We start from the raw sequence: 17260 nt of genomic DNA, 5'->3' as shown, positions 1-17260 counted from the left end.
CCGGAGCCGGTATTGTCATGATATCACCGCAAGGTGACATATTCGAGTACGCCATCAAATTCAAGTTTAAGGCCTCCAATAATGAAGCTGAGTACGAGGCGGCACTTGCGGGAGTGCAATTATGTGTTGCGGCTGAGGCAAAGCGGATAGAACTCACGACTGATTCACAATTGGTGGCAAGTCAATTTGACGACACTTATGAGGCCAAGGAACAAACCATGATGGCTTACTTGGCAAAGTTGAAAGCGATAACGGCTAAATTGAAATCATTCGAAATACAATTGGTGCCGAGAGCGCAAAACACACAGGCAGACGCCTTGGCAAAACTGGCAAGTTCAAGCTTCAATGATCTAGAACGTACTGTGATGGTGGAGCTTCTGGAACGTAAAAGCATTGACCCCGACAACAGTCCAAAAGAAGTGAATTGCGTGGTTAACGGCAAAGAATGGTATGATGGCGTACTGGCCTACAAAGTGCATAACGTCTTACCGGCGGACAAAATAGAAGCTTAGAAAGTAAGGAAGGATAGTGTCTGGTTTGTTATGTTCAAAGGACTGCTATATAAAAGGGGATTCTCGTTACCGTGGAGAAGATGTATATCGGCCTATGAGTCAGCTAGGCTGATAGAAGAAATCCATGAAGGAGATTGCGGGAATTATGCTGGAGGCCGGTCAATGTCCTTGGAAGCAATGAAAAGAGGATACTATTGGCCAACAATGAATGCCGATACCTTAGCATACGCGAAAAGGTGCGATAAATGTCAAAAATTTGGGCCGGCAATCAACCAGCCGCCGAACAATCTGACACCAATTCTAAATCCAATACCGTTTGCACAATGGGGAATGGACATTATCGGACCTTTCACGTCAGCAACAGGGAGCCGAAAATTCCTAATAGTAAGGATTGACTACTTCACCAAGTGGATAGAAGCGGAACCGGTAGCAAAAATAACAGCCAGTGAAGTTCAGAAGTTCATATGGCAGAATATATTCACACGATTTGGGCTGCCGGTTGCGATGGTGTTTGATCACGGCTCCCAATTTGATTGCAATCCAGTTAAGAACTTCCTTAGCATATACAAGGTAAAATTTGCATACGCGGCCGTCTGCCATCCTCAGTCAAATGGTCAAGCGGAAGCCGCAAATAAGCAGATATTAACGGCACTGAAAAAGAAGGTAGAAGATACGAAGGGCTTGTGGGCAGATCTGGTCCCGGAAATATTATGGGCGAATAGAACGACAACAAGGGAAACCACTGGAGAATCGCCATTCAACCTTGCTTTCGGCTCCGAAGCCGTCGTTCCGGCTGAAGTAGGACTCCCTACGTTTCGTGTTCAGCATTTTTGTGAAGATCAAAACGACTTACTCCTACGACAACAATTAGACTTCTTACCTGAAACTCGGCTTACGGCTGCCATCAAGTCAGCGGCATATAAGAATCGTATGAGTCAAGCGTATAACAAGAGAGTTAATTACCGGCCTCTGGAAGATGGAGACTTGGTCCTTCGTCGAACGGCCGCAACGGGTAAAGGGAATGCCGATGGCAAGCTCACTGCAAACTGGGAAGGGCCCTATCAAGTGTATGAAACAGTTCGCCAAGGATCATATCGGTTGATGACTTTAGAAGGCATACCGTTAAAAAATTTTGGAATACAGGTATCCTCAAGAAATACTACGTCTAGAATGTATTATCGGCATGACATGTAGTCATGGTTTGGCTTTTTTCTATTAGTTTTTATTTTAGGCAAGTTCCATGCCTGTATTTTGTTTAGACAAGTTTGGTCAAGGCCGTTAATAAGATAAGTATGTATTGCAACACATGGACCATCCCCTACTTTCGATATGATTTGACAAACAGCCTAGCTAGCTGTATCTTTCATTCAAGTGAGGCGGAGGGTGGATAACTATTACGCCTCAAGGCGAGTTGAAATTGACGGTCTGATCCACTGACAATACTCGGCCTGCTAAAGGCCGCATATATACGAAATACAGACAATATAGGACTGATAAGGAAAAATACCGAAATCAATTTTTAAGGAAATTAATTACGAAATTCGGGGGCATATGCCTAAGGTGCCAGTGTGTTGAAATAAAAAAGAAAAAGTCTGGACAAAACGAAAACGCCGATAATTTGTTAAAACTAGAAATAGTTCAAGTAGCAAAGCGTTATAAGGTTTTGTGTATAAATATATAAAACGAGTATGCACTTATAATACAATTACAATATAGATGTAATACAGTTATAAAAATCACATACCTGCTTCACGGCATTAGAATGAATACAGTAAAGAAACGTGTAGGTTTCTTTGAAACAAATTTAACGGTAAATTCATTCAAAAGGCAAATATAACGGAAGAACCGTTTACTTCTGCGCAAACAAAATATGTGAGTTTCTAAATTCAAATATTGCAGACAAAGGATTAAGTCGACAGAAAATAGAAGTTGTTATAGTTTACACATGAAAGTTCGACAGCCACCACCCAAAAAAAAAAAAAAGACAAGGGTCAGATCGGCCAAAATACAAGTTTTTCTAAAAAATAAAATTGTTTCAACAAAAACAAACATAAATTGCTCAACAATGAGCCTTGGACATTACAGACAGAGAAGACCCACACGATTCTGGTGATAGTTGCCCGCCCCGTTAATCTTTCTTGGTCTCAGGAGCCTTTTGGGGGACAGCTTCAGAAGTACCGGCAGCCTTGTCCTCACCGACAGGACTGGCAATCATGGCATCGGCAAACTCCTCTTCCGGCAAATCGCGCGGGTCAAGATTCTTCATCACCTCAATTGGAGGAGGGTTGTCAAAGTAGTCTGCTTCATAGCTGGTAGGGGACAGGTGCATATCTTCACCATAGGCGTTCTCAGTCGCCTGCCATTTTTCTGCATCCCAGCTCTCGGCCTTGCAGACACAACGGTGCGCAGCTACCCATCCGCCAGTGTATCGGTCCACCAGCAAATTTCGGTAATGATCAGACTGCATGAACCGGTTCACTGCTCGGCGCCTGATACCAGGCTTGTCCTCCTCAGCTTTTCTCAAGCTCTCCTCCAATTTCGTTCTGGCCTCCTTCTCTGTCTTTAGCTGCAGCTCGAGGTCTGTGATCCTCTTTTGCATGGATTCCTGGTTGGCTAACTTAGTGTTCAGAACAATCATGTTGTTCTCCAACGTTTTGACTTTAGCCGTCAGTGTATCCTTCTCCTTGATAGCAGCTTGTCGGCCATTCTCGCATTTTTTAAATTTTGCCTCGGCCTGGTCATGACAGCGCTGATAGTACCGATACATGTGTACCACCTCCACCGCCGAATTGACAGACTATAAAAAGAGGGAGGGATAAGAGAGTTGTTACACAACTGTGTGTAATTATCGTCCATATAAAATAAAAATAATAAAAAAAAAATAAAAAAAATATATATATTAATAAAAATATATATGTGTAAAAATAATATAAATACATACCCGGAGCATGTCGTTCATCATTTGGCCGCAAGGAGCGATAAGCTTTCAACAGGCCTATCTGCAGGTGTGGCCAGGTCCTTCAGCACTCTCCATCCCATACTCCCGCCGGTATTGGGGTCGTCACAAATAACAGACTCCCCCCTGTTTACGTTAATCCGGGGATGCCACGGCTCACCAGCATTGCCGCTAGGAACTAAAAACTCTTCAGCAACCTCGGCAGGGACCTTCACATGAGGAACCTCGATGTAGTCCCCTGCCGTCACGGGAATGAAGGCATTCTTGCTGCTAGTAGACCTGCCCGACATCCTGGTCGGTCGGTCCCTCAGAGAAGAGTCCTCGGACGCTACCGATTTTTCAGTCGTTACCACCTTCTCTGCCGCACCAACGTTTGCCTCGGTAGGCTTGCGCAGAGTGATATTCAATTTTCTGACACCGATAGGAGCGTCGTCCTCCAAATTCACAATGTTCAGATCCTTGAAGGGATTTGTCGGCTTTTGCTGAGTCTTGGCAGCCTCATCGTGTTTTTGCCTTTTGTTCTGGTCATGACTGGAGAGGTCGCTGGATCTTTTTTGGACGTTTGCTCCGCCGCGTCTGACCGGAAGAGTTCGAGGAACTCTTGTTTTACGTTGCTCGTTAGAGGTCATATCTTGTCGTCTTCTTTTCTTCCCCTTATGAGCACGCGTGCAGTAAACAGGTAAGGTATCGTAACTGTGCTTTGGATTGGGAGGGCACTGATATTTCACCCTGCCGTCAGGATGTAAACCCAAGTTGGCGAAGTCTAACTTATTAATACCTGCACCACAGCAAGCACGCAAGGAATGAATACGAGTAACAGGATTGTGAAACTTAAATACACTAGAAATCGAGATACCGACAGGGCAGTCAGTTATTTTGTAATAACTGGTTCTAGGCATCGAGATATTTCAATAAAAGTACATAAGTAAAAAATAACGACAATAAAAAAAAAAGAGAAGAGAGAAGAAGACAGTAACAATGTACATAAAAAATAGTAATAATCACGATGAAAGTGAAAAAATAAAACAAAGCTGTTAATATGAGAAGAGCCATACCAAATGCGTCAGTCCAGCAGAGACCGACATGAGACAAAGGGGTGTTATCCAAGATATAATTACAGTTGGGTAGCCACACCCCCGGCACAGCTTTATTCTTACTACCGGCCCTTACATATGTACAATAAAAAAACTTACAAGCATACTTCTCTATCTCACCTAATCTTCTACGCCTAATAGTATCAAACATGCTATGAGCAGGATAGAAACGCCTGCGAACTTTGTATTCTTCAGGAACACTTAAAAAATAGAAATTCTCCATCCAGCCTTTACAACTGGTCAGTTTCGGCCAGACCGTGCATTTACCCCGGGCCGTGAACAATGACCAAAACCCTGGTGACTGACTATCTCTCTTTAGCCAGTTAAGAGTGCGAAATAAGTTCAAAGTAAGAGGGAAGTCCATGAATATCATTACCCACACCAGTGAGATAAGATTACGGATAGCAATGGGCGTTAGCTGCGCCACACATACATTCCAAGCCCTGAAAATTTTCTCGATAAAAGGATGTAGTGGGAACCGTAAGCCATACTCGAGATGTTTTGCATATACAACTATATGACCGTCAGGACAGTCAAGAGCAGTTTGACCCTCTTTTTGTAACTTCAAATCATAGCCGTCAGGGAGGTTGAAGAAATGAGCACCGATACGACAATATTCTTTCTCGGTAGCCTTCGCAAGCCATTCTGGGTCAACTTTCGTTGACACAACCTTATACTCGGCCTTTAGTTCAGGGGGTTCTCGGTATTTTGGATCGTCATTCTCAGAGTCATACCCCTCATCTAAATTCTCTTCTTTCATGACGGCATCGCTTCTTTCAGCGGCCTCACCCTCCCTCACTCTCACTCTTTGCTCACTTACCTCGGTATCCTGGCTGCCATCTCCACTACCGGCTTCACCGGATCCCTCATCTCCACTCTCACCCACACCTTCATTTTCACTGTTACCTACACTCTCCTCACCCATATCCTCCAGAGATCTCTCTACAGACTGTATGTGCTCCTCACCGACATCAGAACTTCCCTCAACCACAGGTTCTTTGCCTTCACGGTGCTCAGAGGTTTCACATTCCTCAGGTTGATAACTAGTTCTTTTGGTTCTCGGCATTGCTGTTGTTTTACGACCTATCTTGCCTAAGTTTGACCCGTATTGAATAATCTCGAAAGTAGAGTGCAATTGAGGGCAAATGCTTATCGGGGAGACTGAGATGATCTCAACGTCTTCTAAAATATTAGACCAGGTAGGCTGATAGGATTTTTTAACTTCTTTCACTGGAGCTGGGGACAAGGGTGCAAACGGGTCAGCCTCGCCGGCCTTACCCGAAGTCGAGTTTTGAACAAATTTAGGCATAAACTTAACAAATACAACCACAGACACAACACTAAGGCAAAATAGGCAATTGACGCTCTAAATTACCAAAATAAACGAAAATTTAGGGCTTTTTACCTCGTAGAATCAAATGAAATCCGTGGGACAGAACTGACAGAAACAATGAAGTGCGAAAGTTCAGAGACTTGGATCTTCAAGCAAGCAATTGAAATTATTCTCCTCTTGATGATGCAAATTGTTCGACGAAACCCTAAGTGTGTTCGCAGAAAATACTTCAGAGAAAATTTTTGGAAATAAAGAGCAAATGGGGAAAATTGCTCATTTTCGAGGCTTAAATACCCCCATGAACAGTGGCAGTTGAAGTGACGGTTTGTGCATGCAATCCAACGGCTGGGGAAAAACGCCTTTTCGCAACCTAAGACGCAGGATGAATGACACGTGCCCCACTCATTTTAAACTTTTCCCGCCCAAGACATTTTGAAGTGTTTAAATTTTTTCATCAAAATGATAACGCCTAAGCATACTATCGGTACTTTGCTCACTTAAGGGGCAAATCAAAGATTTTTACAAAATCTCAATCAGTTTTTGATTGACCAAAGTACTATCGGTACTTTGCTCACTTAAGGGGCAAATCAAAGATTTTTACAAAATCTCAATCAGTTTTTGAGTGACCAAAGTACTATCGGTACTTTTCTCACTTAAGGGGCAAATCAAAGATTTTTACAAAATCTCAATCAGTTTTTGAGTGACCAAAGTACTATCGGTACTTTGCTCACTTAAGGGGCAAATCAAAGATTTTTACAAAATCTCAATCAGTTTTTGAGTGACCAAAGTACTATCGGTACTTTGCTCACTTAAGGGGCAAATCAAAGATTTTTACAAAATCTCAATCAGTTTTTGAGTGACCAAAGTACTATCGGTACTTTGCTCACTTAAGGGGCAAATCAAAGATTTTTACAAAATCTCAATCAGTTTTTGAGTGACCAAAGTACTATCGGTACTTTGCTCACTTAAGGGGCAAATCAAAGATTTTTACAAAATCTCAATCAGTTTTTGAGTGACCAAAGTACTATCGGTACTTTGCTCACTTAAGGGGCAAATCAGAGATTTTTTACAAAATCTCAATCCGTTTTTGAATGACCAAAGTACTATCGGTACCTTACTTTCTTTTGATCCTTCTCATAATTACAAGTGAGCACGCCGGTTTCACCGACGACCTCACTTGGGGGGCTAGTTGTACGGGATAAAACCGGTAATAATACCTAATTAGCCGGTAATGTGCTATAATAACACAGAAACGACTGATTCATAAGAAAGCTCCAATGTCCATAACGGCCTTTCTAAACGGCCACGTGGAGAGCTGCCTGAGACCACGTAGGCACCTGCTGCTTGCGAGGTCGGTTTGCCACCTATCGTTATAGGTGGCACCAGCTTGGTTATTTCTCTATATATACCCAAGCAAATGTTCACCCAAAGGTACAATTTTTCTCTCTCTATCTCTCTACACCTCTTAAACATTTTCTCTCTCTTCATTCTTTCTTTCTTCTTACCGGATTGCTGACTTTAGCATCGGAGAGGTTATTCCCGGATAACCCCCGGGTTAGCTTATCTGTGTTGACTGTGCAGGTGCGTAATTGGACGGTAAACCTTTACCAACCCACGAAGATTATCTGTGCCAGAGCTACCTGGAACAGCTTCTATGTTTTTTTAAAGTTTTACACTTACCAAATATGTATGAATTATTTTTTATAACGTTATATTTCTATTTTTAGCAAAATCTTCATTTTTATACGTAGGGTCTCCACCAAACTCACTACGGAGTACTAATTTTTTTTTCTAATTATTTATTAATTTTCAATAAACTATTAACTAAATTATGGGTTGTTAAGAATAAATCAAATTCAACCATGACTACTAAATAGTGTTGAAGACTCGTGTAACAATAATGAGTAATGTTTTAAAAAAGATGATATTGAAAATTGAGAATTTTGGTCTCTTAATTCAATGGCTAATGACAATAAATTGTAGAAGAATTTGGGGCTTACCACCAATAAAATCAATAGTAACCTCAAAATTTAATTAGGAAAATTTGTCTGAAAGGGACTTATATGTTTGCTATTTTTGTCTGAAAGGACCTTATATGTTCAAAGTGGTCTAAAAGGACCTTATAAGTTTGTTTTGTTGTCTAGAGGGACCTTGACGTCATAATCCGGTGATTGACTTTTTTACTCCAGCGTTGACTAGTCACGTGACTTAAAAAAACCCCCATCCCAATTTTTTTTCACGTTTTCCCTCCATTCTTCTTTCTCTCTCTTCTAATCCCCTAAATTTCTCTCTCCTCTGGTATTCTTTGAGGAATTATCAATGAAAGAGTGAAGATTGAAGTCCAAAAATTATTGCTCTCATCTACCAAATTTAATTTGAGTCACAGAAGAGAGGACTTAGCTTTGTTGGCCTCTGTACAAATATCTTCTTCTCTCTCATCTGTCATTTTCATTTCATCTACTTCAATTTTTTTCCTGTATTAAGCAGAGGTATAACAGCAGGGCAGCAGGGCTATCTTAGTCTTTTATCTTAGGGAATCAAAGTTTATTACAAGGTTGTTATTTCTACTATTGTATGACAGCTACTGTAAGCTCATGATTGGCTGAATGCTTCTAGATAGATTCCCTTAGCCGTTATTTGATGAGCTGTGTAATAAATCCTATGATTGTCTTATTATGTATTTAAGGTGCAATGCATCAGAATATCAGTAATGAGAATTGATCTGATATTTCCTCTTCTGTAATTCTTCTCCTTTTCTCTCAGTTTTCCCCTTGCATCATTCTAATTATTGCAGTCTTCATGGTATCAGAGCACTGATGCAAAATCGGGATTAAATCCTGCAGATTGGAATTCATTCTCATTTGTTTCTTTTTAATCTCAACTTCTTATAACTGCTGCTGTTTTTCTTCTGCTCTTTCTTCTGTTTCCTTCTCTTCTAATTTCTTCTCTTCTGATCTTCTTCTCTTCTTTCTTTCACTCTTTACTATCTATATAAAATCATGGCAGCAGACACAAGCAGTGTTTTATATCTGCATCCAAATGATGGTTCCTATTCCATCAGTGTAGACAAGCTTACTGGTTCTGCTGATTACAGATCCTGGAAACGATCTATGGAGATAGCCTTGACAGCTAAGAAGAAGGCAGGTTTCATTCATGGAACAGTGCACAGATCTACCTATGCTGCTGATCCAGTCAAAGCAGACCAGTGGGATACCTGCAATTCCATGGTAATCTCTTGGATTCATAGTTGCTTGTCTGATACTATTAAAAAATCAGTGTTGTATGTTAGCACAGCAAGAGAAACTTGGGTTCAGCTTGAAAAAAGATTTTCTATGTCTAATGGTTCTAGAAAATATAAGCTGAACAAAGTTCTATACAATCTGAAACAAAACAATAGCTCTATCAATGTGTATTACACTAGCATGACTAGTTGTGGGAGGAATTAGATGCTATGAATGTTTTACCTGCTGTTAATGAATCTAATGCTGAGATTAGAACATTTATGAATGCTATTGCAAAATATCAAGAAGAACAAAGACTTTTTCAATTCTTAAATGGTTTAGATGAGCATTTTGGGCCTATGAGAAGCCAACTGCTCATGCTTACTCCATTACCCACTGTAGAGTCAGCATATTCAATGCTGCAGCAGGAGGAGAGCCAAAGAGAGATTTTGCATTTGCCTTTGCCTAAGCCAGACCTAGATATTTCTGCAATGTATAGCAGGAACTTTGGCAGCTCAGGAAGTTCTGTTTCTGGATCTGTTCCTGGTAGTAATAGCAGATCAGTCATCTGTAATGTGTGTGGTGTGAAAGGGCATGGATCTGATAGGTGCTGGAAGGTGATAGGCTATCCTAGTTGGCATCATAAATACAGATCTGGTTCTGTTAAGTCAGGTGTTAGATCTCAGGATCAAAAATGGAACAAATCTGCTCCAAAAATGGCTGCTATTGCTCAACATACAGTGCCTGCTGGAAATAACTCTCGTCATATTACTTTGACTCAACAGCAGTTTGAGCAGCTATTGAAACAACTTCCTGCAGCTAAAGGAAGTGATACTGATGATGAGCTGGACAACAGTGAGGAGTGGATTATAGACTCAGGTGCTTCTGATCACATGACCTCTTGCTTGAACTTTCTTAGAAATCCCAGAATTTGTAATGATCATCTCAAAATCAACCCTCCAACTGGAGCTACTGCTCAAGTCTCTCATATTGGAACTGTGGAGTTGTCTAATTCTCTCTATTTGCAGAATGTGCTTGTTGTTCCTCACTTCAAGCATAATTTGTTGTCTGTTCATAAGCTCATGAAAGACTCTCAATGTGAAGTTTCTTTCAGCAAAACTCATTGTGTCATCAAAGATACAGTCACAAAAAGGATCAAAGGAATTGGGAAAGCTAGGAATGGCTTATATTATTTGGTGAACACTCCCTTTGATCCATCTTCTGCTGCTGATTCTCCTTTATCTTGTCTCACAACTCAAAATTCTGCTGATAAACCATCATTTGCCATTTGGCATCATAGATTGGGGCATGCTTCTATTGGAAAACTTCAACACATTCAGTGTGTGAAGGATGTTATCAGCTCAAACAGTCAAATTTGTGTGACTTATCCAATGGCAAAATTCACTAAATTGCCTTATGATCTCAGTGCCTCTCATGCTTCTATGCCATTTGAGCTTATCCATATGGATATTTGGGGGCCATATAAGGTGTGTACTAGAGGAAAATACAGATTCTTCCTTACAATAGTGGATGACTACTCAAGATCCACCTGGATTTATCTCTTGCAGCACAAATCTGAATCTCTTGATAAACTCAAGGAATTTTCACATTATGCTCAGACACATTTCAATCACAAGATCAAATTTCTAAGATCTGAAAATGCTCTTGAGTTTCATGATCAATATTGCCAGGAATTCTTTCTCAATCTTGGTATAATACATCAAACCTCTTGTGTAGACAGACCTCAGCAGAATGCTAGGGTGGAAAGAAAGCATAGGCATATCTTAGAGATTGCAAGGGCACTCAGATTTCAAGCAGGTTTGCCCTTGAATTACTGGGGTGAGTGTATCATGACAGCTGTACATTTGATCAACAGACTGCCAACACCAATTTTAAAAAACAAATCTCCACATGAAGTGCTGTTCAATTCTGCTCCTAGTTACTCTCATCTGAGGGTTTTTGGTTGCCTAGCTTTTGCAGCAAATCCTTCCCTCACAGCTGATAAATTTCAACCCAGAGGAGTGGCATGTGTCTTTTTAGGATATCCTGCTACCCAAAAAGGATACAGACTACTTGTCATAAACACAAAGAAAATATTTGTTTCTAGAGATGTCAAATTTCATGAAACAATCTTTCCTTTCCAACTTTCTTCTTTGGATGCCTACATGAGCCCTGTTCCTTCGACTCTCACACAAAAATCCAATTTCAACTCAACTTATCTTGATGAAATCATTGATTCTGAACCCATTCATACTGTCCCTGATCCAAATCTTGCAGATCATGAAGATTTTCTTCCTCCTCCTATGTCTTCTTCTTCTTCTCAGTCTCCTATCTCTTTTTTTCTCATGATCATGATCATGATAATATTGATGATGTTCCAATTCCTGCTCCTCAAAGACAAACTGCTAGACCATCTAATGCTCCTTTCTGGATGAAAGATTATGTTCAACCAAGAAAAAAATCTGACAGACAGATTTCAAACTTGGCTTATCAAGTTGTTGCTCCTGAATTCCATTGTTTCATGACAACATTGGAGAAAACTCAGGATCCTGTTTTTTATAAACATGCTGTAACTGAGCAGCACTAGGTTGATGCAATGAACCAAGAGCTAGAGCAGTGTGAAAAAAATGGGACATGGACTGTCACTACTACTGCTCCTTCTGGTAAAAGGATCATTGGTTGCAAATGGATTTTTAAAACAAAATACAAATCAAATGGTGATATTGAAAGACACAAGGCCAGAATTGTTGTCTTGGGTTGTAGGCAACAGTATGGCTTGGATTATGGAGAAACTTTTGCCCTGGTTGCCAAAATGACAACTGTAAGGGCTATCTTGGCTGTTGCTGCAATGAATGGCTGGTACACATTTCAAATGGATGTTACCAATGCTTTTCTGCATGGTGAACTAGAAGAAGATGTGTATATGTCTCTTCCTCAAGGTTATACAGCTTAGGGAAGCAGGATTGTTGTTGATTCTCAGGGCAAAACACCACCTAAAATCACAGTTCTTGTCTGCAAACTGAATAAGTCTCTGTATGGACTTAAACAGGCACCTAGGCAGTGGTTTGTGAAACTTTCATCTTCACTTCTCTCTTTTGGTTACACTCAATCAAAATCAGATTATAGTCTGTTCACTAAATCTCAGGGTGATTCTATTACTGCTATGCTTGTTTATGTTGATGATTTGCTCATCACAGGCAATAATCACAGTGAAATCATGTTGTTAAAGCAACTTCTTTCTTCTCATTTTCATATGAAAGATCTGGGGTCCTTAAGATATTTTTTGGGGCTGGAAATTGATCATATAGACCAGGGAATTTTCATCTCTCAGAGGAAATATGTTACTGATATTTTACAAGAGTAAGGCATGCTTCAAGTGAAACCTTTGAAGCTTCCAATTGACTCTCATTTACAACTTGCTGCTGATAAAGGCACTCCTTTGCCAAGCCCTGTCATTTACCAACAATTGCTTGGGAAGTTAATATATTTAACTGTTACCAGGCCTGACATATCATTTACAGTCCAGCTTCTCAGTCAGTTCATGCACTCTCCAACTTCTACTCACTTACAAGCTGCCAAAAGACTTCTGAGATACCTAGATGGTACCAGAACTCAGGGAATTTTGTTGGCTCATTCTTCTGCAGCTTAGTTGACTGCATATTGTGATAGTGACTGGGCAAGCTGTCCAACCTCCAGGAGGTCCAATACTGGTTACTGCATTCTTCTTGGCAAGTCACCAATCTCATGGAAAGCCAAAAAGCAGTCAGTTGTGGCCAAGTCCTCTGCTGAAGCAGAATATAGAGCTATGGCTCTAACTGCTTGTGAAGTCACATGGTTAAAATCTCTACTCAAGGACCTTGGCATCACTCAACTTGGTCCAACCTTACTTAACTGTGACAATCAGGCAGCTCTTGCTATTGCTGCAAATCCAGTTCTGCATGAAAGAACCAAACACATAGAAATTGATTGCCACTATGTGAGAGATATGGTGAAATCTGGTGATCTAAATACCTGTTCATGTTTCTTCTAAGGATCAGCTTGCTGACATTCTTACTAAGGGTCTTTCAGTGAAGCAGCATCAGGGCATTCTCAGCAAGCTTGGTGCTAGCAGTTCCCTTTCTAGCACTCAGCTTGAAGGGGGGTATTAAGCAGAGGTATAACAGTAGGGCAGCAGGGCTATCTTAGTCTTTTATCTTAGGGAATCAAAGTTTGTCACAAGGTTGTTATTTCTACTATTGTATGACAGCTACTGTAAGCTCATGATTGGCTGAATGCTTCTAGATAGATTCCCTTAGCCGTTATTTGATGAGCTGTGTAATAAAGCCTATGATTGTCTTATTATGTATTTAAGGTGCAATGCATCAGAATATCAGTAATGAGAATTGATCTGATATTTCCCCTGCTGTAATTCTTCTCCTTTTCTCTCAGTTTTCCCCTTGCATCATTCTAATTATTGCAGTCTTCATCCTGGTCTCCAATGGCGAAAGGGAAAAATGGGCAAAAACGTGGCAAGTCTATCCAAAAAATCTATATTAAAACTAGGTAAATCAACTTAATTGAACTTAATGTTATAATTGGCAAACTGAAATTAAGGGTTTTTGCCGTATTTTGCAATGTTGTTGATTTTTGCGAACAAAAATTAATTGGTTGCATGCATTTATGTTGAATTACTTGTTGGTAATTGGATTCATGATTTGATTTTTTTTTTTAATGTTGAATTTTGGGATAGTTGAACTACTTACCATAGCATTGTATCAAAAGATGCTTGCTTGAATTTCTTCGAAAATTTAGGTAAGCCAATGGATTACATTAAGGAATCTTGGTTCGCGAGGAGAGAGAAACAATTTGGGGAAAAATTCTGGGCAAATAAGGGGAATTAGAGGTCCTTTTAGACCACTTTGAACATATAAGCTCCTTTTAGACCACTTTGAACATATAAGCTCCCTCTAGACAACAAAACTAACTTATAAGGTCCTTTTAGACCACTTTGAACATATAAGCTCCTTCTAGACAAAATAGTGAACTTATTAGTCCCTTCTAGACAAATTTTCCATTTAATTAACTAGTGTGGTTAGGTTTGAAGAGAAAGAACAGTACAAGAAAATTTTATAGGGTAATTAGGTGGATAAAGAGGTAAATAAAACACTAATAAATTATTAGTTCTTCATCCTTGAACAATTGGTGAGTGCCGATTTGTGAGAGTGCTAGTAAATTCCCTGGTGAGATCATAGTAGCAATTTTCCTAATTAAATGACTCGATAGCTATTATAAATTTAACCTTTATAATTGTTAAAAAAAATAATAAATAAATAAATTTGTTAAAAAGTCAAAGCATCAAGTGGATAGTACTGCAATGCAAAGATACTTATTATTTACACTAAGATACGGGATACCCCTCCTATCACAAGAGGAGTGGGATGAGGATTGAATCCTGGTCACAAGGAGGGAGATGTAGGAACTAACCATCCCTCGACTCCTTGATCCTCATATACTTATTAAGAAGTAAAATTTATTAATTTACAGCAACATATTAATACAAGAAATTCAATTACAAGAAGCATAAAACTAAGGAAGATTCTCTTGGCATCTATCAGGGGTGAAATAAAGTTGTCCATTTTTCACATCATATAAGACTCTAAAGTTTGCATGTTGATACGCTCCAAAGATGCAAGGTCCTGGATCAGGAGTTTCCCCAATTACCATACAAAAACCATCAACCGTACCAAATCTAACAAACATGTTATCTTTGTCCATTATCCAATCGACCTCCCCTCCTTGGTCTCCCTTCGAAAAATGAAAGACCACGGTCGGATAGCTTTGGCCTTGTTTAGGCGTCGACAAGTAGCAAAGATCATACTCTTGTTCTTTGACGGGTTGCCAACCATATTGAGCAAAGTAACTTACCAATGCCAACCTTAAGGGTTGGTACGCGGATTTAGCTAAAGCTGTGCTTGGTGCACCCGAGTCAATGAAGAAGCCTGTAGTCACAGTCCTCGTATCACCAATTGCACAAACAGATTTATCAATAAGAAGCCTTTTACCATCGACACTTATACCAGTAAAGTAAAGATGGTACTTTATTTTGGTATTCATAGCAATTTGTTGGACATTTGGGCCTACTATTTGAGCAGCGTCGCCAAAATACATTGTAGATCTCCCAAGGTTAGGCTCAGCCCAAGATGTAAGACAATAAGAAAAACGACCTTTAACTTGTGCATCTAGTTGGTTAATTAAAGACTTTGGACTAATTGGTCCGAGTCCACAAACCCCTGAAATTGTGTTTTCAGGTCCCGCGTTATCCCCAAACCTGAGATTCTTATTTTCAACACCGCACCCAAACGCTATATCTTCAAAAAATGTGGGTTTTTGTGTTTGAGAATCAATGAATAAAAAGGTATCCGTCCCCATCGGACCCATGGTTGTTGGTCCAGATCGACTCCCATACATGCTTCTATAGCCACATAACCCATTATATTCAAATTTTGGTAGAGCACATCGCGGATCATCTAAGCTCATTAATTTAAATGAAGCCGATAATTGGACATTAGGGTTTCCACCCTTTACTTCAAAACATGGGTCACAACCATAAGTTTGGACCCAAATTTTATCATCTGCAGTGTCTAAGATAACATAAGGGGCAAAAAGATGCGAGCTTGTACCAAAGAAGAGTTGAGTTACGAAATAATTGCTTAGTTTCCACCATACATCAGCTTCTAATGAATTTGTACTTGAGTTTGAGTCCCTTAGTAAAGGGTACATTGAAGCCCTTGACATGGTTATATTCATCAAGAATTGGTGGCGTTGTCGAGTAGTGAAACTTTGAGGTACAATTTGTAAGTGGCTTGAGTCTATGGGGATCATAGGCAATGAAAATGCATTGGCTTCATGGAATATGATGGAAGTAGTAATAATGTGTAAGAAAAATATGAGTATAGTTGGTGTCATTTTTTTGTTCTTGAGGTATGTTTGTTCACATAAGCTATTCATCATATATAAATTCAATTGTATATAACAACAATTATGTGCAAACTGTCCATTTTGGGACTATTTATACATAATTACATATGGAAGATAATAAGCTGATCCAGCTATAGTTGGATAAAACAAAATCAGTCAAGGAGATGTAATATGCAAAACAAGGAACAAATTATTAATAATTTAATTCCAAATATACAAAAGAGATTACACTTTAAAAGGGTAGATAGAGTTATTGATTTCGATGTCCCATAATGTACAACATAATTAAGTTGTTTGACCAACATACATGAAATCGTATAATTCCTAACTTCTTTATTGTATTTGCAACACTTTTATATTCACGTTTACTTGTGCGTAACTTTAATATTAGATATCAACAAGTATGAGTGTATGACTACATGTAACAAAAATTATTCGCAAATCACTTTGAGGCCAAATATGCTAGGTAAGGAAAAAAAATAGTAAAGGTTAATATATAGAAGATTCCCAAATATGCTAGGTAAGGAAAAAAATAGTTAATGATTTAATTCTAAACCAATACATAATTAAAGATAAAGATTATATATAACATAAATAGAGTGATTTTTCTGAATATTACCCATAATGTACGCTCTATTAACCAACATAAAATATATCATACATTACTTACCAAAAAAAAAATCATAAATTTCCTCCATTCATAATACCTGAAAATTTGAATTACTTTTATTTTAAGATTTACAAATGCATGATTACAACTTTAAATATTTTCAAAAAATCAATACACACAAAGTGTAAGTTCATATTTTGAAATGTACGTTAAGGGCCAGTTCATATTTACTTAATTTCAATTTAGTTGAGCTCCAATTAGTTCAGTTCAGCTCCTATTAGTTCTATTCAGCTCTTAATTTCCCTCTCTCATAAAATATTCATTTCAGCACAATTCTATTCAGTTCAGTTCAGTTCAGCTCCAATCAGTTCAGTTCAGTTCAGCTCAGTAAATGTGAACAGGCCCTAAGCCAAATTTTAAAAAATATTTCACATATGCTTGTGTTTTTGACTTTTTTTATGCTTAATATATACATAAATCTTGAATAAGGCAGACTTTAAGTTCATTATGAGAGTGACAGATAACTCAAGTGGTTAGCACAAAAGTTTTAAAAACCGGATTTACAATAATTATTGAA

At 39.1% G+C, this 17260-nt stretch overlaps 2 protein-coding genes across 2 annotated transcripts; one reads left to right on the top strand and one right to left on the bottom strand.

Moving 5' to 3' along the window:
* The first annotated feature begins 8894 nt into the window (after nucleotides 1-8894).
* Nucleotides 8895-9341, top strand: LOC145614016 (uncharacterized). The gene has a single exon (XM_081669027.1). It carries the CDS (start codon nucleotides 8895-8897, stop codon nucleotides 9339-9341), a length of 447 nt encoding a protein of 148 aa, XP_081525153.1.
* A 5340-nt stretch (nucleotides 9342-14681) lies between these two features.
* LOC145614015 (aspartic proteinase nepenthesin-1-like) lies at nucleotides 14682-15890 on the bottom strand. Its single transcript, XM_081669025.1, has one exon. It carries the CDS (start codon nucleotides 15888-15890, stop codon nucleotides 14682-14684), a length of 1209 nt encoding a protein of 402 aa, XP_081525151.1.
* Between the last annotated feature and the right edge of the window lie 1370 nt (nucleotides 15891-17260).

Source organism: Chenopodium album, chromosome 25 (genome assembly GCF_948465745.1).
Source record: "Chenopodium album chromosome 25, dcCheAlbu1.1, whole genome shotgun sequence".
In the NCBI taxonomy this organism is placed as follows: Eukaryota; Viridiplantae; Streptophyta; class Magnoliopsida; order Caryophyllales; family Amaranthaceae; genus Chenopodium; species Chenopodium album.
Note: the sequence above shows the minus strand (reverse complement) of the source record. Positions and strands in the feature narration are given on the sequence as shown.

Coding starts and splice junctions, on each gene's coding strand:
- LOC145614016 (XM_081669027.1), top strand. CDS start 8,895: ATGGCAGCAGACACAAGCAGTGTTTTATATCTGCATCCAAATGATGGT.
- LOC145614015 (XM_081669025.1), bottom strand. CDS start 15,890: ATGTCAAGGGCTTCAATGTACCCTTTACTAAGGGACTCAAACTCAAGT.